Raw genomic sequence first — 24,782 nt, forward strand, 5'->3', positions numbered from 1 at the left:
GCATAAGTCCCCACTGGAAGAGAGGGATTTTGATTCTATTTCCATCTGCTCCACTTCAGGCATGCTGGCTCTGTCATGTTGTACCTCACCCATTCTGAGGTAGACATTCCCTAGATGATTTCGGGTATGAGGTGGGGTGGTGTTGGGGGAGGGATCCACTGCCAAGGACACCTACAGAAAGCTGCTCTCTACTTTGTAGATTGATAACAAACAGCTTCAGGGCTATTTGTCTGAGCTTCGCCCAGTGACGATTGTGTTTGTGAACCTGATGTTTGAAGACCAAGACAAAGCAGAAGAGATAGGCCTGGCCATCCAGGATGCCTATATGCACATCACTTCTGTCTTGAAGATCTTCCAAGGCCAAATCAATAAAGTCTTCATGTTTGACAAGGTAAGTGTGAACTATGGGATGGGAACCTACCAATAGTTTGAGGTTAGCATTCATGCACAAGCACATTGGTGAGAATAGACACAGGAAATTTAACCTAGAGGCTGGGCGTGGTGGCTCACGCCTGTAATCCCAGCTCTTTGGGAGGCAGAGGTGGGCGGATCACTTGAGGTCAGGAGTTCAAGACCAGACTGGCCAACATAGTGAAACCCTGTCTCTACTAAAAATGCAGAAATTAGCTGGGTGCGGTGGCACGTGCCTGTAATCTCAGCTACTCAGGAGGCTGAGGCAGGACAATGGCTTGAATCTGAGAGGCGGAGGTTGCAGTGAGCCGAGATCGCGCCACTGCACTCCAGCCTGGGCTATAGCGTGAGACTCCGTCTCAACTAAACAAAAAAAGAAATTTAACCTAGAAGGCCAGTCTTTATTTATAATTATAACTTCTATGGTGGATATGGCACTTACTATGTGCCAGGCACTGCTCTCAGGACCTGATCTGTGTTGACTCATTTCATCCTCGTGACCACTCTGAGCAGTAGGTGCTCTTGTCATTATCCTCATTACATAGATGAGGATGCTGAAACACAGATTAGGATACCAGGACAAGGCGAGATTACGTTTTGCTCATGATCATCAAGCTAGTAAGGGGGAGGCTGGGATTCAAACCCAGGCAGTCTGCCATCCCCGTCTGAGCTCACTATGCTGGGCTACCTCTCACTACACATAAGTCTCTAGCCCAGCGCATGATGTATTACCCAGGGGTTTCAGGTCAGGAGTCTAGTAACCTTCACACCCCAGAAGCTTGTTTCCAAGAAGGCCCACTTGCCATGTCAACACCTCCAGTTCCCCTTTTATTTTCATCCATGGCAGGGAGGGGACTGCCTCTGGCTCCCAGGTGTTTTCGCTCTGTTCTTTTTTTTTTTTTTGAGACGGAATCTTGCTCTATTGCCCAGGCTGGAATGCAGTGGCACGATCTCGGCTCACTGCAACCTCCGTCTCCCGGGTTCAAGTGATTCTCTTGACTCAGCCTCCTGAGTAGCTGGGATTACAGGCATGCGCCACCACACCTGGCTAATTTTTGTATTTTTAGTAGAGATGAGGTTTCGCCATGTTGGCCAGGTGGGTCTCAAATTCCTGACCTCAAGTGATCCACCTGCCTCGGCCTCCCAAAGTGCTGGGATTACAGGCATGAGCCACTGCACCTGGTCTTCACTCTGTTCTTAATCAATTCGGAGAAAAGTGATGTGATGAACAAATGCCCACAGATGCATATGTGAGAATTGATTTCCCATCTCAATTCATTTTGTGTATTAAAAGCAGAGCACTTAATTACTGCCCCACATCCTCTCACTCACTAATTCAACAAGCATTTACTGAGCATTTCATAGAAGACGAAAAAGCTAGGGCTGGGCAGCAGAGATGAGTAACACACATATTGACACAACCAGGCAGGAAGCACGCATTCCATATGAGACGAACTAACTCTGTGCTATGGGAGTTCTGGGAAAGGGATTACTTCCAGCCTGGTGCCTCCAGTATCTTCTTCAATACTGACTCATGGGTATCATAAGAAAAGAGTGTAGAATCTAAGAGAACAGTCTTTCGTGTCTTGCAGACATGGCTCCAAAGATTCCCAGCTGTGAGACTTAGCAAGTCATTGAACTTCTCTGAGCCTTGGTTTATTCCTCTTTGAATGGGGATAGTATTTGCCTCAAATGATTGTGGAAAGTTTTAAATAATGTAATATGTGTGAGGCACTTGGTGTAATGCTTATCTTAGAGTCAATAATGAGAGCTGTCATTCCATTGCTAGGGGGAATCAAAAGCTCTTGCCAGGCCGCTACATAAATTTGCAGGCAAAAGCTCCCTGCTTCCCCCAAAGGGGTTGCCCTCTTTACACGTACCTAGAAGCAGGGTTTACCCCTTCATGTCAAGGCAGATCCCAGTCCTTTTTAAGATCTAACAGTTGATCAAATTCTTTTGGAGAGGGTTGAAGAAATTGAGGTATTTTAGTGTTCTTTGCATTTTATCAGGATGTAACATGTCAAAAACTCAAAATTTCAACCCATCACCCTGTATTCACAATGCCCTTTTCTTATAGACAACAGCACCTGACTGAGGTCATTTTTTAAGTGACTAATACTACAAATGCCAAGTTTTAGAGTTGAATCATTGCATGGAACAGTTAGCTTTATGATAAGAAAACCTACTCACAGCCTAAGACTTTATCCCTAAGAATAACAGTATCTGCAAAGTACTTTATAGTTTACGACGACTTTTTGAATATATATATAACATTCATTCTTTTAGTAGCCAAAAACATCTCAGCAGGTCTACAGTATATCCATTTTCAGAGAGATAAATGGAAGTTCCTAGATTGTAATTGACTTATCTAAGTTTCCACACTTGAGAAGTGGCTTGAGGACAGAGACTTTCTGATTCCAGAGCTGGTGCCTTTTCCACTGCTCTGTGCTGCTGCTTCATAGACTTAAACTGAGCACTTTGCAGCATGGACCTTGGCCACAGGAGAGAGTAGGCCGAAGCATGCACACAGATAGCTCAGCCCTATTCACTATATCTGGAGCAAAACAACCCCTTCTCAAGGGCTAAAGCCCTCCTGTTGATGATGCAGTAGAAGTGTTGAAGTGTACTAAAAATAAAATACTGTGAGAGAAATCATGATGAAATCTGATTCAGAAGCCAAAAATTGCCGCCGGCTCTCTGTTGAGCCTTCTGGCCAGTCCAGTTTAAAGCACACTGTCCATCAGCTGTGGTTGCTGTCTCTCTCCCTCACAGGGCTGCTCTTTCCTCTGTGTCTTTGGCTTCCCTGGGGAAAAGGTACATGATGAGCTCACTCATGCTCTGGAATGTGCTATGGGTATATTTGACTTCTGCTCTCAAGTCCACAAAATCCAGTGAGTATTGACCCTGGTCCCACCCAGTGGTCCCTGACCCTTTTGAGGCATAAGTAGGGAGGGCATGCAGGGAACAGGAAAGAAAGAAGAATTAATTAAGAACTTAGTCCTGTGTCTCAAACTGTTGTTCCTCCTTCGCATCTCCGGGCCATGTAGAAATGCCATAAACTAATTCCAACGGGTAGAGAAAATCCTTTCCCACCCTTTCCCAACCCAGACATTATTTCCCACCCTTCCCACTTTCTCTACGCTCATTATCTTTATTTCTTTCCCCACAAATCTTGTCTCCCCTGCACCAGAACTGTATCCATCGGCATCGCCAGTGGGATTGTCTTCTGTGGGATCGTTGGACACACTGTGAGACACGAGTACACAGGTGTGCTGAGTCAGCTCATCTCCAGTTTTCTTTCCACAGACACAGCACCTTGCCACTGGGCTTTGCGGGAGGAAGCACAAAAATGAGTGAGACATGAGCCCTGCCCTCAGAAACTTTAGAGTCTTCCAGATGGAGCCAAGCCATGGAGCTCTCAATGCTTGCAGAGTGTGCATTTCTGGGGCTACGTATAAGTAGAGAAATATGTAGTCATGAGAGGGGAGCAGTGGGAGGCTAAATGTTGATGGAATGAGGGGCTCCTGTAATACTTTCCTGTTAACATTAAATAGTTACTTCTCTTAATTCCTGGAATAAGCTAGAACTCCTTAAAAATTATGAATGTTGATATTACTGAAAAATAATGACACTCTCAAAAGAGAGTAGTAATAAGTAAATCTTATCTCCAGATTTCACAACTCTATTACTTCCCTTTTCCATCCTATCAGGGTTTAAGATTTTCAGCAATAATGCATCTAAAATACTGAATATATGTAAAATACCACGATAGTTATGTCTGAAATGATACAATGTCTGAGATTTTCTTCGAAAGTACACAGGGTGGGGAGTGTATGGGGGTGAGGATGGGGCAGGATTAGCCATGGGCTAATGGCTTGTTGGGATGGGGTGATGGGTATATGGAAATTCACTATATTTTATTTTATGGTCAAATTTCTCCACAATAAATAGTTTTTAAAAAGAGTATCTTGTTCAGAAGTATTCAAGTTTATGTTAAAGTGACACATTTGCTACCACATTTGTAGTAAGATTAATTGAAGGCTTGCAAGCAGCCAGCTGCTGTTGAAAGTGATAAACGTGTATTAACTCATTAATCTTCATAAACTACCCTCTCAGATAGTTACTATTATCATCCCTATTTTATAGGTTAGAGAATGGAGGCATGAGGAGTTATTTAAAGTAATTGTTCCAAGCAGTTTGCACATAGTTAGGGGTAGAGCTGCTGTTCAACCCTGCACAGTCTGCCTTCAGAGCCTGTGCTTCAATCCTCCATGCACGCCTCTTCTAGCCCATTTACTAAATCGAGAAATCGCCAAATGAAGGTTTATTCATAGGAGCATACAGACACAATTTTGTGTCTCATATGGGGATCAGTACCCCAGGCCCAAGCTTGTGCTTGTCCACCTTGTGGCAGAAGACCAACTGACACCTTCTCTGAGAGCCTTCAGTGCTGTGGCCATCCCACTTACAGAGCCTGCTCCATACTCAAGGCCCTTCCATCCCTGAGCAGGTCATTCTCTTGACCTCCCAAGTGAGGCAGAAACTTTGCTAATGGCTAACTAACTCCCTGCACATTTTGTGAATAGCCATTGGCTGAATATGGGTCTTGAGACTAGGCTTCTGTGTCACTCATGAGCAGCAAAGGGAGTAAAGGGTAAAAATGCTATTTGGGGACAATGTTTCAGATTACATTCAGTTCAATGCCTGTTATTTCCCTGATCTTTGACTTTCTCTTTCTTGCTATAGTCATTGGTCAAAAAGTCAACTTAGCTGCCAGGATGATGATGTACTACCCAGGAATTGTGACCTGCGACTCTGTCACCTACAATGGGAGCAACCTACCAGCGTACTTTTTTAAAGAGCTTCCAAAGAAAGTTATGAAAGGTGTTGCAGATTCTGGACCATTGTATCAGTACTGGGGCCGTACTGAGAAAGTGTGAGTGTGGAGCATTAGTTTTGAAGTATATTTTAGTAAAGAAGCGGGAGAATTATGATAGCAAAGCAGTCACCCATTTAAGATTTGGAGCCAGTTCAAGAAGTTGAAATCTATGCTTTCCCCAGACCAAGGCCCAGACTTCAAAATCCTTAATCTTTCCTCCGTCTGACTGACACTATGGCATGGTGGAAAATCCCATTCTCTCCTCAGATCTGAGAATATGAGGGTAATTCTTCAAAGGTTGTACAAACCAAACAAAAAATCCTCTCATTTGAGTATCTATTTGCACCCAAATGGGCCCAATCACCAACCATTTAATATTATTTACTAATTATGTCAACTGTATGCCGAGGCATTGTTAGGGTTAAAAGAGTATAAGATATTATTTCTCCTCTAAGTCTTTAGTGAAATACATTCCCCAAAAGCTCAGCATAGATTTATGGGTGTCACTTTGAAGCTTAAAATCCTTCAATGGCTTTCAGTCATTTTCATGGTGATGTTCAAAATCTTTGCAGTGACATACAAGGTACCACCTGCCCTTCCAACCTCATCTCCTCCTGTCCCCCCTCCTCTGGGTTGTTTAAGTAGATTGTCCTCATCAGCACCCACCTAATCCTGGTCTATTGGGAAAACCGCAGTCAATTTTTGAAACCCAGCTCGAGGGATTCATAGACATTCCTCTATGAATTCCCCATCCCAGCTAGACAGTTAAGCTCTTTCCCCCTTTGTCTTCCTTCTTCCTCTTCCTTTTTTCCTCCTATAGCATATGCTTCTATTAGAACACTCCTCGCCCTATATCACAATTATTCACTTCCTACAGTTTTCACTTGTTACACTGTGAACTCTTTGAAGATACTAATTATTTCTTTATTCTTATATCCCCAGTGCTTGGTATACAGTAGGTCCTCAATAATGATGAATAAATGAATGGCACAGAGAGCAGAAAGTTGTTATTCATTAGATTAGCAAGCTGGAATCGAGGTCTTCAAGAGTCAGATAACAGAACCAGGGCTGCAGTTGGGTCAAGGTGTCTTTATTATTCCCTTCAGTATTCCTGAGGCTTAGCACTGTGCTTGGCATACATAGGCCATCAATAAAGTGCAGTTTGAATACATGAATGAATAATAATTTTTAGTGAGTACTTATTAAACATCAGGTACTTTACCTCAAAATATATAATCCAGTCTTAATATTGACCATATGAGGTAGAAACTATTATAATTTCCATTTTATAAATTCAAAAACTGAGGCTCAGAGATGTTAAATGACTTGTCTATGGCCATATCTATAGTGAGCAATGGAGTCAAGATTCAGTCACAATAATGTGGCCTTACAGGCAATCACAAAACTTCAGTGGTGTGCAAAAATAAACATTTATTTTTCTCACAAATGTGGGGTTCAATTGATCTTGGCTGGATTTGGTTGATCTTGTCTTGGCTTATTCACGTGCCTGGGGTTCAACAGACTGTTGGCCAACCTAGCGGCCTCAGTTGGGATAACTAGGGCAATCTGGCTCTATGTGTCTCATCTTCCATCCAGCATGTTTGTCCTGGCAATACTGGAGGAGCAAGAGAGCAGGCCCAATGCAAAAGCATTTTTCAAGCCTCTTCCTATGTCTTATGTTTGCAGATAGTCCATTGACGAAAGCATTCACAAGGCTGAGTCCAGAATGAGAGGACTCTGCCAAGTTACACAGCAAAGGGCACAGAGGCAGGTACTGGGGCCAATAATGCAATCAGTTTACTATGCAAACCCAGGACTATCTGATCCCAAAGCCTGTATTCTTCATGATTTTTCTGTACCACCTCTGCAGATAAGAGTGTAGAAATACACACACAGTATGAACAGGGCCTAGTTCCTGCCCAGAAAACTCACAATCAAGTGGGGAAGACCAACATACACAAACTTAGCTGTATGTTACATGGGAACATTTGATATATGCTATAAGAGAGGCATAACAAAGTAGTATTGTAGTTCAGAGAAGGGCATAATCCATTTTGACTAAAAGGCTTCTTCAAGAGATAGTGTTATGGAGTGAGCAAACATATGCACCCTGGCCTATGTTTGGATACTGTCAGTATCCTGTGTTACCACCTGCTATGGGGTCTTGGGCAATTAAACTCTTTGTGCCTGAATTTCCTCACTGGCAAAATGAACATAAGAGTAGTACTATTTTTTTTTTTTTTTTGAGATGGAGCTTTGCTTTTGTTGCCCAGGATGGAATGCAATGGCGTGATCTTGGCTCACTGCAACCTCTGTCTCTTGGGTTCAAGCGATTCTCCTGCCTCAGCCTCCAGAGTAGCTGGGATGGCAGGCGCACGCCACCACGCCCAGCTAATTTTTGTATTTTTAGTAGAGACAGGTTTTCACCATGTTGGTCAGGCTGGTCTCAAACTCCTGACCTCAGATGATCCACCTGCCTCGGCCTCCCAAAATGCTGGGATTACAAGCATGAGCCACCGTGCCTGGCCAGTAGTCCTTTTTTTTCTTTTTGAGATGGAGTCTGGCTCTGCTGCCCACGCTGGAGTGCAGTGGTGCGATCTCGGCTCACTGCAAGCTCCCCCTCCCGGGTTCACACCATTCTCCTGCCTCAGCCCCCTGAGTAGCTGGGACTACAGGCACCCGCCACCATGCCTGGCTAATTTCTTTTTGTATTTTTGGTAGAGATGGGGTTTCACCGTGTTAGCCAGGATGGTCTCGATCTCCTGACCTCGTGATCTGCCCACCTCGGCCTCCCAAAGGGCTGGGATTACAGGCGTGAGTCACTGCGCCCAGCCAAGTAGTACTTCTTAACAGTGTTTTTGTCAGGATTAAAGAAAATGATGCATGTAAAGCACTTGGAACTGCGCCAGACACATAGCATGTGCTCCAATAAAAGGCGCGCTATTATTGTTTGAGCAATTGGTGGAATCTTTGCAGGATGTGTGACTCTGCACCACATTGAAATCTACTGGGTCGTATATCAGGTGTCTGATCTCCCCAGAAAGGGGTTTCTCTACCAGTGCAGACTCAACAAGCATTTATTGAACAATGTGCCAGATGCTATGGAAACAGATGCTACCTGAGTTCTTTGGATTCTCCACTACCAAGTCAGACCTTCTCCTTTCTCCTTCTTTTGGCGTTTGCGACCCTTGAGTCAGGGGATAGATTCTTGTTAGCAATTGAGAAGGAAACTTTCTGGGAACTAAGAACTAATCACTCTTGCTCTCAATATGTCCCTGTTTTGAATCTAGCATCTGTTCTTTTGTTCTTCTCTTCAGCATGTTTGGTATGGCGTGCCTCATCTGCAACAGAAAGGAGGATTACCCTTTGCTGGGTAGGTAGTAGGCCTTGATTTTAAACTTCTTTATTGAACTAAAACAAAACATGCAGAAAAGTACATCAATCATAACTGTGCAGCTTAATGAATTATCACAAAATGAAAATATAATCATCATCCCGGTTAAGAAATAGAAAAATAGGAATACACCAGGATTACTCTTTCCTTCTTCCTTTCCCCAAAGTCTTCTAACACCCTCGATTACTTATGCCTGTTTAAAAAATTGATACAGATGGAATCATACATTGTATAATTATATACGGCTTATATATACTTTCTCTTACTCAATGGTATGTTATATAATTCATCCATATTGTTGGGTGTAGCTATAATTTATTCTATGTCATTACTATGTAGTATTCCATTTTTATAAATATACAACAATTTACCCATTCTGTTGCTGTGCAACATTTGGGTTATTTCCAGTTTTTGGTTCTTATGAATAATATTGCCATAAACATTCTTACACAAGTCTTTTGGTGAATGCATGTATGCATTTCTGTTGAGTACAAGGTAGGAGTAAAACGTAGGACTGAAATTGTTGGGACAAAGGGTGCAATTTTGGTCGATGATGCCAAATAGTTTTCCAAAATGGTTGTATTTATTTATATTCTGACTGAGAATGTTAAGAGAGTTCCAGCTGTTCTTCATCTTTGGCAAAAACTTAGTTTTATCAATCTTTATCCTTTCAATAATTCTGTTGGGTGTATAGTGGTATCTTATTATGGTTTCCATTTGTATTTCCCTGATGTGGTTGAGCTCCTTCTTCATAAGTTTATTGGCCATTTGGATTTATTTATTTATTTATTTATTTTGAGACAGAGTCTCACTCTGTTGCCCAGGCTGGAGTACAATGGAGCAATCTTGGCTCACTACAACCTCTACCTCCTGGGTTCAAGTGATTCTCATGACTCAGCCTCCTGAGTAGCTGGGATTACAGGTGTCCGCCACCATGCCCAGCTAATTTTTGTATTTTAGTGGAGGAAGGGTTTCACCATGTTGGCCAGACTGGTCTTGAACTCCTAACTTCAAGTGATCTGCCTGCCCCAGCCTCCCAAAGTGCTGGGATTACAGGCGTGAGCCACTGTGCCCAGCCCAGACATTTTTTTAAAGTACCTGTACAATTTTTCACCTATTTTTCAACTGGGTTGTATTTTGATTATCTTTTGTAATTATTTACACATTCTAGAGATGGGTCCTTTGTCATTTGTTTCTACTGTATATCACTTTTCCCACTCTGTGTTTGCCTTTTTACTCTCAATTATGCATTTAATAAACAGAATTCTTAATTTTAATGTAATCAAATTTACCTGTCTTTTATAGTTAGTGCTTCTGTATACTATTTGAGATACCTTTCCTTACCCAAAAATCATGGAGATATTTTTCTAGCATTTTTTTCAGAAATTTTCTTTTTACCTTTTATATTTAAGTCTTCAATCCATTTGGAATTGATATTTTTGTGATTCCTGGTGATAGGGACCTTATTGTAAGAAAGATAACTTGAGATTAGACAGGGGAGTAGACCTAAAATGAGGAAGGGATATACCTATAAGAGAAGAGACCCAACGAAGATTGACCTGTGGATTCTGAAGGCAGCCACTTCTAGTAGCACTTGTAATCTCCTTCTGTCAGACACGAACATCCCCAAAAGTCTTATCATAAGTTAAATCTTGGTCCTAACTGTGTCAAGGCAATTAAGAGGAGGCTCTGTCTCACACTTTGGAGAAATATCAGGCCACAATCTTGGTGCCAGCAGAGCCTGAAGGAGGGCAACAGTTCCAGAACTGCAAAAAAACACTTGGGCCAGCAGAAATGCCTCACTTTCACTGCTTTCAGGTAGTTTTCAGGGTCTTCAAGCCAATCACTTCATTTAAGTCCAGATTCCAAAACTCCTGAAGCTAGAGAGAAGGAATATCCACTCTCACCCTCCTCAGAGGCCTTACTTTTCATCCTAGGATATACTTATTTTACTAACTGACAGCAACAGAATCCTAACCTTCTTTCTACAAGATTGCAGACCCAACATGACAGTCACATTAGAACACATTATGTGGATATTTCTTTTTTTTTTTTTTTTGCGACAGAGTCTCACTCTGTCGCCCAGGCTGGAGTGCAGTGGCGCGATCTCAGCTCACTACAACCTCTGCGTCCCAGGTTCAAGCGATTCTTCTGCCTCAGCTTCCCGGATTACAGGTGCACACCACCACACCCAGCTAATTTTTGTATTTTTAGTAGAGACGGGGTTTCACCATATTGGCCAGGCTGGTCTTGAACTCCTGATCTCGTGATCTGCCCGCCTTGGCCTCCCAAAGTGCTGGGATTACAGACGTGAGCCACTGCTTGCAGCCTATGTGTATATTTCTCAGTCTGATCTAGTTGCCCTTTTGCACTGATTCCACCAGTATGACATAAAGATCAGGTCCACATACCTTTCCTTCAAGCTATAACCAAACACATTGACAGAGGCTAGCAGCATGGGAAATGCCCTTCTTTTACAAGGGCTGCTATAAATGAAATTGCAACAGCATGGTTGACAACAAAACTATAATAAATAAATAGTGGCTTTTTAGGGTAAAAACTGCATACAACAGTCCCCGATATTGAGGCTTTGCTTAGATAGAAACAAGGTGCATGCATTTCAAGTTAAGGAGACAATCTCATTTTAGAATCCAGCTAAAGATACTCCATAAGGTTCTACCGGTAGGTGTTCTGTATGAATAGAACACAGGGAGCTGGAAGAGTCAGCTATGCAGGCTTTTTTTTTTTTTTTAAGCTTCCTTAGGAAACTTTATTTTTTTTGAGATGGAGTTTCGCTCTTGTTGCCCAGGCTGGAGTGCAATGGCGCGATCTCGGCTTACTGCAACCTCCGCCTCCCAGGTTCAAGCAATTCTCCTGCCTCAGCCTCCTGAGTAGCTGGGATTACAGGCATGCACCACCATGCCCGGCTAATTTTGTATTTTTAATAGAGACGGGGTTTCTCCATGTTGAGGCTGGTCTCGAACTCCTGACCTCAGGGGATCCGCCCGCCTCGGCCTCCCAAAGTTCTGGGATTACAGGCGTGAGCCACCGCTCCCAGCCTGGAAACTTTATTATTTTTTATTTATTTAGTTTTTATTATTATACTTTAAGTTCTAGGGTACACATGCACAACGTGCAGGTTTGTTACATATGTATACATGTGCCATGTTGGTGTGCAGCTATGCAGCCTTTGAAGCCTCATCTTCTAAGTTCCTATGTGAGCTTCATTCAGGCCAAAGAAAAACACAAAACATCTCACAAAATTGAGGTTCAAATGCATTTTCAGAAAGGGAATATTTCACCCAAAAGAAGCAATACAGTCTGCTAAGTAGTTCTCACTAAGCCATACTCAGAAATGTATATTACCAAGCAAAGCACTTAGCTTCTTTTTATTAAATGTCTACACTTGAATTAATGGTCCTTCAACAAAGACATTAGATAATACCTGGATATTTATTTGTTCTATCAGTGAATAACAAAATGGGCCTCCACATTCATCTGCCCAGCAAAGAAGAAATAGTTAGCTCTCAATGAGTCTCCAACTTTTTTGACAGAAATTGCTCACTGCTTAGAAATTACAATTCTTACAGCTCCTTACAGCAGGGTTTCAGATTTCACCCAGGGCTGTTACAGTATTTAAAAACACACAAGAAAAATAAGGGTTGTAACCCAAGGTGATTTTTATTTTTTTCTTTTCCAAGTTTTCCATATTTTCTACAGTAAGCATATGTTAGTTTTATAATCAGAAAAAACCTACAATCTATTTTCACTAAGAATTTAAGTTGCTCTTATGATAGAAATAATCTGTACATGATTTCTGAAGGCAAATTGAATTTTATCCCTGGTAATGCTTTTTGTAGCCCTGAATTAAGTATAATCTTCATTTACAGAGGGCAAATTTCCTTTATCACAGAATCAGAAATAAAAATATTTTATCCATAATTGTTTAATGTAGGAAAACTAACTTTAATAAATTTATTTCCTAATGTAATAGTCTATATATTACTTCTAGAGTATTGAATAAAAACAAAAAACAAAAAACAAAAAAAAACAAGCTTTAGGGTTAGATAGCCTTGGCTTAATTCCTGGTTGTGTAATCTAAGCAAATCTCAGTTTTCTACACTATAATTAAACATTATAATGAGGATTATAAGAATACTTTCCCTCACAGCTTCTAATCAAATAAAACTGCAAAACCACATGGTTAGCTAAAAAGCTCCCAGGGAGATTTAAACAATTTTGAAAGTGCATAAGGCTTGAAGAAAGTCTGTGAACAATGCCATGGAAATTCCAAGTTTTTTTTTTTTTTTTAGATGGAGTTTTGCTTGTCGCCCAGGCTGGAGTGCAATGGCACGATCCCGGCTCACTGCAACCTCCGCCTCCTGGGTTCAAGCAATTATCTTACCTCAGCCTCCTGAGTAGCTGGGACTACAGGCACCTGCCACCAAGTCTGGCTAATTTTTTTTTTTTTTTTTTTTTGTATTTTTAGTAGAGGCAGGGTTTCATCATGTTGGCCAGGCTGGTCACGAACTCCTGACCTCAGCAGATCCGCCCACCTCGGCCTCCCAAAGTGCTGGGATTACAGGAGTGAGCCACAGCGCCTGGACCAAGGATATTTTTAGAAGGAGTGTTTCTATGTGACTTTTTATATCTGTAGACTATTTTATGTTGATTGAGTTTGCTCTTTTTTAAAACTAAAAATAACAGGACGTAATAAAGAGATCAACTACTTCATGTATACTATGAAGAAATTTTTGATATCTAACAGCAGCCAAGTCTTAATGTATGAGGGATTACCAGGATATGGAAAAAGCCAGATACTTATGAAAATTGAGTACCTGGCCCAAGGTAAGAATCACAGGTGAGTGTCTTGGAATGATTGTTCTGTGTGAATCCATAGAATCCTGATTTATTTTGATGCTCCTCTCCTTCCTATAACTTGCCTTATGTAAATTATCTATAACCTATGATTATTGGATGCCATGACCCTTGTGCTAAATAGATAACTAACAATAAACACATAGAGCTAAGAAAAAGAGAAACTGGGCTGACCCATGGATATCCTGATTTAATGCCAGGTAGGGCTTGGTTACTTAAAGTTTCCTAAGTAATCCCAATATTCAGACAGATCGAGAACAACTGGCATAGATGTTGAGATCAAGGCTAGATTTGGTCTGCAGAACAAACACTTAAGTTTATCCAGCTAGCTGACAGTGTAGCAGGACCAGCTGCAGACAAAACCCCTCAGACACCGAGATAGTGAAGGGAGTGGCTTTAATCAGCTGGGAGAATTGGCAGGCTAGCGTCTCAAAATCCGAGCTCGTCAAGGTGCTCAACTTCTGCCCTTTTAAGGGCTCACAACTCTAAGGGGGTCCGCATGAGAGGGTCGTAATCAGTTGAGCAAGCCAGGGGGTACGTGACAGGGGCTGTGAGCACTGGTGGTCACAGTGAAACAGAACAGAACGAGAGATTTCACAATGTCCTTCCATACAATGTCTGGAATCTATAGATAACAACAGTTGCTAGGTCAGGGGTCGAATTTTAACTACCAGGCTTAGGTCAGGCAGGCCCAGGCCTGGTTTCGGGTCTGGTTCTTAGGCGCCGGGCTACCTGCCTTTAGTTTCGCTTATCTGTCCTTTTCTGAGTATAAAACAATATAAAACAATATGAGAGGGTCTCTCTCTTCCCTCATTTCCCCCGTTTGAGACTCTCACTTTTTATTAGTGGGAGTTCTCACTCTTATTTTTGCTACTTATGCCTTCTTGTGCAATAGATTGATAGTGATTCATATAGTACACTTGTGTTGAGGCATTTTGGTGAACTAAGGTAGCAATGAAGCTTTTTATCATTTGAAGAAGTACAGGCAGCAAGCAAGGGAGCAGTAAGCAGGTTTCTATTACTATTATAACTCCTATATAAGAGTTTTAAATCCTCCTAGTGCTGGGAACCACCTTCTAAACATGGCTTCAGGGTCGAATCCGTGCTACACTTGTACGGGCATATGTGCCAGTTTTGTCATGTTTTTAACTATGTCTTTAACTACGTCTTTAACTACTTGCCTTTGATTATCTATGTGTAGACAGTAATTAGTAAGGTTAAATTTTTATAGACCTCTCTTTCAGCTGCTAGAAGTAGTCGAGAGCCAATCTATTTTGATAGATAGCATTTCTTATCTGAGTTTCTTGCCGGGCCAGAATAGTCAAGGCTTGACTGGTTTTATTAGTGATGATTTCTAAAACAGCTTGCAACCATATGATTCAGTTGAGCATGTAAATGGGGGTCTGGTATACCCATGAGCCATCTTGTGTCTAAGTGGCAGGCCTATAGTATTGTATAATTTTTTAGGTGGTCATTCATCATCTTTTTAATTATCTATGGCTACGTTTCGCTTTTCGCAGAAAGCATAGACAGGGAAGCCCAGGAGTTCGCCTATTTTTATGGGCAGTAGGAAGAAAGATGGTTTAATAGTGCCAATAACACAACTACCTGTCCACTGGTCAGGCAGCTTAGCGTAGGTTCTATGTCCACGTATCCAGTATAGCCTAGTTGGGGGCTGTCTAGTCCCGGTGGAATTCTGGGTGGGCTTAAATGGTCTGCAACTTTGGAAATTTACTGAATGGATTTTTATCTGTGTGGTTTGAACTCCACCATGTAACTGTTTTTGTGGTACCATTATACAGTTTTTGTCCTAGGCAACTAAGTCATCCTACAGGATGAGTGAATTCTTTCCTTTTTTCAGCTATGCAATATTGTCTAATAATTGAGACTTTTAGAACCTAGAAATGATCAGGGTGATTCTTTTGGGCCGGGAATTCATCAGGAACTGGGTCTGTAGGCACTAATTCTCGGGCTTCTTATGCCATTGATCTCTTATTACAGTTTCTCCACAGACGTAACATGAGGTGACATTTAGAGACTGGGCTACATGCTCGGCTAATTGCAAAAACAAATTTCTGGTTTTTCCTGGAGTCTCTGGTACTGGCACATTTAGTTAATCATAGAAAGTCTGAAATACTGGTTCCGGAGAGAGTTTACGAACCTCCTCTTTTACCAAGGTATTTACTCTAGGATCTAGTCCTTTTTTATCGACGCCCAGAGATACGTGTACTTCTTTTTTTCTACCTTGGGTTTAAGGGATTTGTAATTACTAATTTCAAGGGGTTGCAGCTTCCACTCGTACAGGAGGGGCTGCCTTCTCCTTTTTGGAGCTAAACAGGGTCTTTTTCCTCCTTTTTCTAAGTAGCCTAGATGACACAAGACCAGTAATTACACACATTTGCACATGAGCTTAATTCGTGGCAGATATACTTATTTCCTGCTGTGTAACTTTTTTTTTTCAGTTTAAAGAACCGCATCTTATTCTATGCCAATTGCTATTGATAGTGGCACAAGCATTAAATTTTAGTGTTACATGCTTGGGGACCCCTCTTTCTTCTGTCTTAGCTATTACTTTACTTGTGTCACCTAGAAAAGGACCAGTCCTTAATTTATTTTAAAAAACTGTGATCATTGGAGGCTTAAAATGGGTCATAACACACACATCAGGTTGGTTATTTCCTAGGCTATATACCTTGGATAGAATAGCATTATACAAACAAGTTTCTTTTAGAGTCCTTGTACACTTATAATAACCATGAAATAATAGGACTGTAGCAATCTTTTGTCCTACCTCAGTGACTTGATGTATATACTGGGAACAGTTCTCAGTCTGAGGAAGGTCAGTTGAAGTCCTTACTGTACAAGTCCAAATTTTAAGGAAAATGAGTCCCGCGATGAGTTTTCTCATGCTTCGGCCGTGCGTGGACCAGTCAGCTTCCGGGTGTGACTGGAGCAGGGCTTTTTCTGAGTCACTTTGCAGGGGTTGGTGAAGCTGCTCCCATCCATGTACAGCTCCCAGTTTACTATGTTTAAGGATGGTTTCGGAGGTTGGGCCCGCTAGAATAAACTGAGTCCAACACTTCTACACAGTTATGTTTAACTGGGCTCTCTGATACCAGGAGCAAGGTGGCGGGGTTTAGGGTGTTGCAAACTTCAATGGTTATGTGGGGATTTTCACAGAGCAAGCTTTGGTATCTAGTTAGTCTAGCATTCATTAGCTAATGATGTCCTTTGGTATTTATTAAAGTCACCACAGCATGGGGGGGACTTTATGTTTAGGTTTTGCCTAAGAGTTAGCTTATCTGCTTCTTGTGCTAACAGGGCCGTTGCTGCCAGGGCCCTTAGACATGGGGGCCAGCCTTTGGAAACCCCATCTAGTTGTTTTGAGAGATAGGCCACTGGCCTTGGCCAGAGCCCTACAGTCTGGGTTAAAACTCCAACTGCCATTTTTTTTTTTTGAAGATAACCATTCTTTTTTTTTTTTTTTAAAGTGAACTTTCTTTATATCTGTGGACTAGACTGTCTAAGGCCACAAGATTAGAAGTTACTATAATACATGTTACACTGTTAACTTTTAGCAAACTTTACTTTTGTTGAAAACCTTGTAAGTTTGGGATTTCAATTATCCTTTGCTGTTAGTAAGACCTTGCTTAGTCTAAATTAACTTAGAATTGGTATAGATGGCCCCTTTTTTTTTTTGGCACATAGAGTGTGCACTTTCGTCAGGTCAGGTAGCCCCAGGGCTGGGGCCGACCTGAGTTTTTCTTTCAACTCATGAAAAGCTTGTTGCTGTTGTTTGTAATAGATATAATTTATCTAATTTACATTTTTATTAACGTCACTCACTAAAATATTGACTTAAATTTTGTAGCTATTTGATTTCAAGCTTTAAATTGATCTGGTATTCCTCGTGGGACTCCAATTGCGTCTAAATGGACGTGAGAGTCGAAAGACCTATTAAGGGGGCTTCTCTCGCTTTACGATGTCTTATTTTTCCTCCCTCTTGTTGATGAAATGCCAGGGTGAAAGGGATAGCCAACTGGACTAAAGTATAAGTGCCACTCCAGTTATTCGGCAGAGTGCCCAGTGAAGGTCCCCCACAATACCACCACACATCCGCTTGGGGATGAACAAGGGCTGACTGATTGATAAGCTCTTGAAAATTCTTAAGCTCATCGCATCCCTTCAGGTCTCCAAGGAATCCTAAGTTTCCTCTCTGTGGTGAGAGACACGAAGTGAACTTAGTGTTGGGAGACGGAGGTTGGATGGCCCTCGGGGGCTGACCCACAGGGATAGCAGAGAGAGTTTGGCATGACTTATTACTCCAGGCTGTAAAATCCTGGAAAAGAGCTACCATGCAGCCCACGCCTGGTGGACTGGAGGACCACTTTAGTGGAAGGGGAACAATCAGGGCCTCTGGCCTGCCATGTGCACAAGCATAACAACTGCTTTTGTTTAATGTGCAGATGGAATATTTGATCCATTTCAACCAGGCATTTGCATCTTGGTATGCTGTCTTAATTGCCAAAGTTTGTTTTAAGTCTTTAACTTCTGTGATCCTCTAGTAAAATGAATGTTTCCTTTAGGACCTATTTTTATTAGTTTTTAGACCAAAGAAAGCTAAATACCATTTTATATTTAAAAATACTTCTTGTATGATTTTTATACCAGATAAGCTAAATTTTACCTTTATATTAGTGTGTTATTAATGTTAAACTTAATTTTAATAAAACCTCATAGACATATTTATCCAATTTTTCATGTTTGACCATAAGGTAAGTTTTTACAGACTCTTTTTAACCTTTTATAATTTTTGTTAAAGAGCAGGTTGGTGCTTCAAGAAAAACCTGTTGCATTTTTACTTTAATGTCCAGTTCACAGAAAAACTGGATGATACCTTTTTATCTTTACCTAATTAGTTTATACACAGAATTTTTTTTTTACAATTTACGTTTTAAAACTTGCTTAAACTTTCAAAACAATAATTTTTTTAACCTTTTAATGTAGGTAAAAATCCACATTCTTATGCCTCCTTCTAATCTTTTTACCAAAAATATATTTTACTTTTCTTATGCACCTTGCACATAAACTGTTTCTTCAATAGTACTCAGGAGGCCTTATTACTTTCAAATTATACAATATTTTTTGCATAAATTTTTTATAACATTGTTTTCTATGACTTTCGCAGATAATTCTTCGACATGTCTCAACTTTCTGACTTATTACAAATATTTCTTTCTTTAAACAAAAGTTAATTTATTTCAAGACAAGAATTTACCATATAACACTCTTTTTACATAAATTTTGCCTTCCCCCAGCTCTTTTTTTTTTTTTTTTTTTCCTGTTAGCAAAGCAGCTGCTGCTACAGAGTGAATGCATCTGGGCCATCTGTGGGTTACTGGGTTAAGGATTTTTGATAGGAAGGCCTCAGTGCTTTCAGGATACGCCCTTGTTTACACTAACAACAAAGTGGTATTAGAGTGTTACAGGGTTACGGAGAATACCTTTAACTATCAATTTTAGGTTTTAAATTTACCTTGGCTTTTAAAGGGAATAGGGTACACTATTTTTTTCTTAACTACTTGGATATTTCTCTCTTTCTATTTTTCTTTCTCTCTTTGACTTTCTGTCTCTCTCTCTCCCTCTCTCTCTCTTTGACTTTCCTTTTGCCTCTGTTTCTTCCTCTCTTTCTGCCTCTCTTAACTACTGTCGGGGCGAAGGGGGTCTAAAACCAGCTGTAATTGTCTATGTACAGAAACTGGTCTGTGTGCCTTGGCTTACAGGTTACCTTGTGCCATACATTTGAAACAAGGGACCTGTCTAGGCTTCCTTCTGATGGCCAACCCACCTCTAATGTTGGCCAGTCTATTTTACACAAAGTTCTAAGTTTTTCTAGTATCATAGTAACACCGTAATCTCCCTTAAATCCTTTCTCGAAATTTTTCAACATAGTTTCTAGTAGGGTGGGCTTATTTGTGCCTGACCCATGTTTCTTCGAGACAAAACACCGCTCTCACACCACATGCACACCACAAAACAAAGAACAGGTAAAAACGGCACACACACACTTTTGCAGTTTACACTAAACCAAAATCAAAACCAAAATCAGAGTATTCAGAAATCCAAGCCAGGTCAAAACCAAAACCAAAGTATCAAGCAATCTAAGTCAAGTCAAAAACAAAAACCAAAGTGCCGGTACAGGCACACCGTGGGTGATCAGATCAGGCCATGCTTCCACTCAAATGGGGTGGGCAAGTTCCCAAGACCAGTCCTGTCAAGCAATTCAAACCAAGTCAAAACCAAAACCAAAGTGGTGATAAAGGCACGCCGTGGGTGATCAGGCCATGCTTCCACTCAAATGGAGTGGGCAAGTTCCAAAGACTAGTCTTACCAAGTTTTAGTTGTCCGGACTCCAAGTGCCAGTTCCTTCCCGGTGTTCAGCCACTGTGTTGATCCTCCACGGGGGCCTGCCACACACTGCTCTGGCGAGGTGTCCCACCGGGGCAAATGCCTACCCGGGAGAGCTCTCAGGATCCGCGTCACTCTGGCTGGTTGGAGTCCCCAGCAGGGATGTTCCACAGGGCAGGCTAAAGCCGCCTAAGGAGCTGCCTCGACCATCTGTTAATCACCTTGCTTCCCGGTCAGGGAACCAAGAAATGTAGCAGGATGAGCCGCAGACAAAACCCCTCCGACACTGAGATAGTGAAGGGAGTGGCTTTAATCAGCTGGGAGATGAGATAGTGAAGGGAGTGGCTTTAATCAGCTGGGAGAATCGGCAGGCTAGCGTCTCAAAATCCGAGCTCGTCAGATGCTCAACTTCTGTCCCTTTTAAGGGCTCACAACTCTAAGGGGGTCCGCATGAGAGGGTCGTGATCGATTGAGTAAGCCAGGGGGTACGTGACAGGGGCTGCGAGCACCGGTGGTCACAGTGAAACAGAACAGAACGAGAGATTTCACAATGTCCTTCCATACAATGCCCTTCCATACAATGTCTGGAATCTATAGATAACAACAGTTGCTAGGTCAGGGGTCGAATTTTAACTACCGGGCTTAGGTCAGGCAGGCCCAGGCCTGGTTTCGGGTCTGGTTCCTAGGCGCCGGGCTATCTGCCTTTAATTTCACTTTTCTTTCCTTTTCTGAGTATAAAACAATATGAGAGGGTCTGTCTCTTCCCTCAACAGGGAATCACTAGTTCAAACCATTTAGTCCTGAGACTGGAGATAGAGAATAAGAGGTCTTTGGATTTTTCCCTGGAAGACAGATCTAATATACTTGTCTCATGTTGTTTATTTATTTTCATATAAGGAATATTATGAGGGCTATCTTTGGGACAATCCATTCTACTTCCTCATGGAAGTAGATAGTATGGTATTCAATAACAGTGGTGATGACCAGGACAATAATGAAGGTGTCTCATATCCCTTCCCCATCTAACCTAAACAGTGTGAGGGGAAAATGCTTGTTAATCTTATAATATTCTTAGCTGTATCTCTATCCCACATTAAAGTTAGGCCTGAGAAAGGCCAGTTTTAAAATATCTTTATCATTGCTGAAGGGATAATTCACAACAGTCAGAAGACATTTGTTTATTCATGTATTCAATCATTAATTGACTTCCTACTATGTTCAGGAACTACTAAGTGCTGTATTCACTAGCTGGGGCCTCTGTAAAAAAGTACTACAAATGGATGGCTTACAACAGAAATTTGTCTCATAGTTCTCAGGGGTAGACGAGTCTGAGATCAAGGCATCTTTTCTTCTCTGGACCATGAGGAAGAATCTGTTTCATGCCCACCTGCTAGCTTCTGGTGGTTGCTGGCAATCTTTGGTGTTCCAAAGATGGCTTGTAGAAGCATCACCCTAATCTCTGCCTTCATTTCACATGGCATTCTCCCTGTGTGTTGTTTGTGTCCAAATTTCTCCTTTATATAAGGATGATCTCATCTTAACTAATTGTATCTGCAACGACTCTCTTTTCAAATAAGGTCACACTTTGAGGCCCTAGAGGCTAAGAATTTAATATATGAATTTTGTGGGGACATGTGTCAACAAGTGCCAAAGCCCTGAATATCAATAAAGTCTGCTCTCTGCCCTCAAGGAGCTCTCACAGAAGAGGAGGAGAGAGATAATGTGTTAGTCGTTTTCCCGCTGCTATAAAGAACTACCTGAGACTGGGTAATTTATAAAGAAAAGAGGTTTAATTGACTCACAGTTCCACATGGCTGGGGAGGCCTCAGGAAAATTATAATCATGACAGAAGGCAAAGGGGAAGCAAGGCATGTCTTACATGGTGGCAGGAGAGAGCGAGCAAGGGAGGAAGTGCCAAACTTTTAAACCATCAAATCTCATGAGAACTCCCTCACTATCATGAGAACAGCATGGGGGGAACCGCCCTCATGATCCAATCACTTCCCAACAGGTCTCTCCCCTGACACTCGGGGGTTGCAATACGGGATGAGATTTGGGTGAGGACACAGAGCCAAACCATATCAGATAGCATTAAAAGTTGAATGTAGTGAGGGCAATGATAGAGTCATGCAATAGAGAATTGTGGAAGTTCAGAGAAGAAAGGGTATGTAGTCAACCTTAGGACATTGATGACAGTTTCCAGGAGGCTACACCTGAGCTGAGACTTAAGATGAACCTCAAATGAGGGGCAATGAGAAGCGATAGCACTCTGGGCTGAGGAGACAGCATAAGCAAAGGCATGGAGAGGAGAAATAGCTCTGGGTGTGCAGGGAACTCTCACCTGCTTGCTGTTGGTGAAGAGTAGATTGCTAGGCAGAGAGTGGCAAGAAAGGATAGAATGAGGCTTTGGAAAGTCTTGTGTGTCACATAAAGGAGGCCTGGGTTCATGCCGTTAGGCAATGGGAGCTCCCAGTCAGAGGGTCATGACCTGGATGGGGGTAGTGGCTTGCTATTGTGGTAGTATGGGGTGGCAGTAGGACTAGAAAGGAGAGAATTAGCTAGGTTAAATTAATCAGGGCTTAGGAACAGGAGAAGAGGGAGTATATCAGAAGCAGCAATAAAGAACCATTGCGAGATAGCTTGGAAAATCTCCGTCATTGTAGCTGAATATGAGAAGACAGAGCTTTCCTTCAACCTCTATTATTTTCAAAAATATATATTTAAAAACTCTCTTCTGATTCTCGATTTTCTCACAAACAGGATTATTGCCATTTCATTGAATAAGATCAGCTTCCATCAAACTTTCTATACCATCCAGATGTTCATGGCCAGTGTCCTAGGCCTAGACACTTGTAAACATTATAAAGAACGACAGACCAACCTTCGAAATAAAGTCATGACACTGTTGGATGAAAAGTTCTACTGTCTTCTTAATGACATTTTCCATGTTCAGGTAACTAGCTAGTATTATACTTCTGCACAAATAGCCATGGGCAGGCACAGCAACTCCTCTCTGGTGCATTGTGACTTAGCATCTCTTTGGTCTGTATATCTGGAGTATCCAGATGGTGAGTAAATGGCTCCCAATCCTCTCTGGATGTGCATCCACATTCTTGACATTATTAGAGGTATCTTGAAATATCATACTCAAGAAAATCCAAATGGCCATCTGCTGACTAATTTTTTTCTTACCTTTCTATCATAGCTATACTAGCTACTCCGGGACACAAAGTCACTCTGTTCCTACAAGTGATACCAGTGCAGACTGTGCCCTGTCTTTTCCTGAATTATCTAACACAGGGGTCCTCAACCCCTGGTACTAGTTCATGGCCTGTTAGAAACCAGACCACACAGCAGGAGGCAACCAGTGGGTGAGCAAGTGAAGCTTCATCTCTATTTATAGCCACTCCCCATTGCTCACATTACCACCTAAGCTCCTCCTCTTGTCAGATCAGCAGCAGCATTAGATTCTCATAGGAGCCTGAACCCTATTGTGAACTGTGTGCATGCAAGGGACCTAGGTTGCATGCTCCTTATGAGAATCTAATGCCTGATGATCTGTCACTGGCTCCCATCACCCTCAGATGGGACCATCTAGTTGCAAGGAAACAAGCTCAGGGCTCCCACTGATTCTATCTACATTATGGTGAGTTGTATAATTATTTCATTATATATTACAATGTAATAATAGAAGCAAAGTGCACAATAAATGTAATGCACCTGAATCATCCTAAAATCATCCCCTCTGCCGCAGTTCATGAAAAAATTGTTTTCCACAAAACTAGTCCCTGGTGCCAAAAAGGTTGGGACCACTTGTCTAACACATGAAGATTTTAAGACACAGAATAGTTAAGTGTTTTGCCCAAAGTTGCACAGCCAGTAGTTCCCTTTGCTATTTTCCCATACTCAATATTCTCATAATTCTTTGTACAGTTCCCTATTTCTCGGGAGATTTCCAGGATGAGCAAATTGAAAAAGCAAAAACAATTGGAAATATTGTTTATGAAGATCTTGAAGCTGGTAAGAGCATCTGTGGGTCAAGAAGTAGGGGGAAGAAAACTGGGCAAATCACCACACAGCCAGGTGGTTTGAGGAGTTCAGACCGCATTGGCAAGAGGCTTTTGAAGTATGTGAAGGCTTTGTCCTAAAGTGCTTCATTCTCCTCCATCCTTCCAAACCTCAAGCGAAAGGTCTGTTTAGAATTTAGATGCCTTGGAAAGAGTCCCTTAACATTCCTCCTAGGAGTCTGGCCTCTCTCAGCACTCATTTTTTCATCCTTTGTTGAGATATAATGTACCAAAGTGGTTACATATGCAGGCTCTGTCGTCAGACCACTGAGGTTTGAACCCCCAGGCCTATCACTTGCTACCTGAGCAACCTCAAGCAGTGACTTACCTTCTCTATGTTTCTGCTTTATCATCTATCAAATGGAGGAAAATAATAGTACGTAGCTCACTGGGATGTAAGTTTAAATGACTAGATTATATGTAGAAACACTTAGAACAGTGTCTCTTTCATAAGAAACACTCAACAAGTGTTAGCTCTCTCCCAGTAATATCACGACTGTCTGCTGTATATTGATCACCAAATTTATATTTCAGTCCCCACCTCTCTTATAAACACCAAAACCATATTCCTAAGAGCCTTGTATATATTCCACTTGGATGTAGTGACTCACGCTGAGTTGAGTGTCTAATGCCAAATTCATTTTTTTACTATAGTGCCCTTTCTTCCTCATCCTGATCCTGATCCTTGATTTCATTAGTAGCAAATTATGCCATTCTGTATCATTTAAAGTTATCCTTGCCTTCT

At 41.6% G+C, this 24,782-nt stretch overlaps 1 protein-coding gene across 10 annotated transcripts in view; it reads left to right on the forward strand.

Moving 5' to 3' along the window:
- The window catches only part of ADCY10 (adenylate cyclase 10), a 108,803-nt gene that overhangs the window by 34,099 nt on the left and 49,922 nt on the right, over positions 1–24,782 (forward strand). For 7 of the 10 annotated variants that reach the window (XM_003824603.5, XM_055112000.2, XM_055112006.2 and 4 more), the window contains 8 exons: positions 200–391; positions 3,184–3,302; positions 3,602–3,678; positions 5,158–5,347; positions 8,608–8,663; positions 13,392–13,545; positions 22,731–22,923; positions 23,904–23,990. In XM_003824603.5, coding sequence (XP_003824651.3) covers positions 200–391; positions 3,184–3,302; positions 3,602–3,678; positions 5,158–5,347; positions 8,608–8,663; positions 13,392–13,545; positions 22,731–22,923; positions 23,904–23,990 — 1,068 coding nt within the window. The remainder of the gene's footprint in view (positions 1–199; positions 392–3,183; positions 3,303–3,601; positions 3,679–5,157; positions 5,348–8,607; positions 8,664–13,391; positions 13,546–22,730; positions 22,924–23,903; positions 23,991–24,782) is intronic. The other 3 variants (XM_055112001.2, XM_055112015.2, XM_055112009.2) reach the window with 1 other exon arrangement.

This window comes from Pan paniscus, chromosome 1, assembly GCF_029289425.2.
Source record: "Pan paniscus chromosome 1, NHGRI_mPanPan1-v2.0_pri, whole genome shotgun sequence".
Classification (NCBI taxonomy): Eukaryota; Metazoa; Chordata; class Mammalia; order Primates; family Hominidae; genus Pan; species Pan paniscus.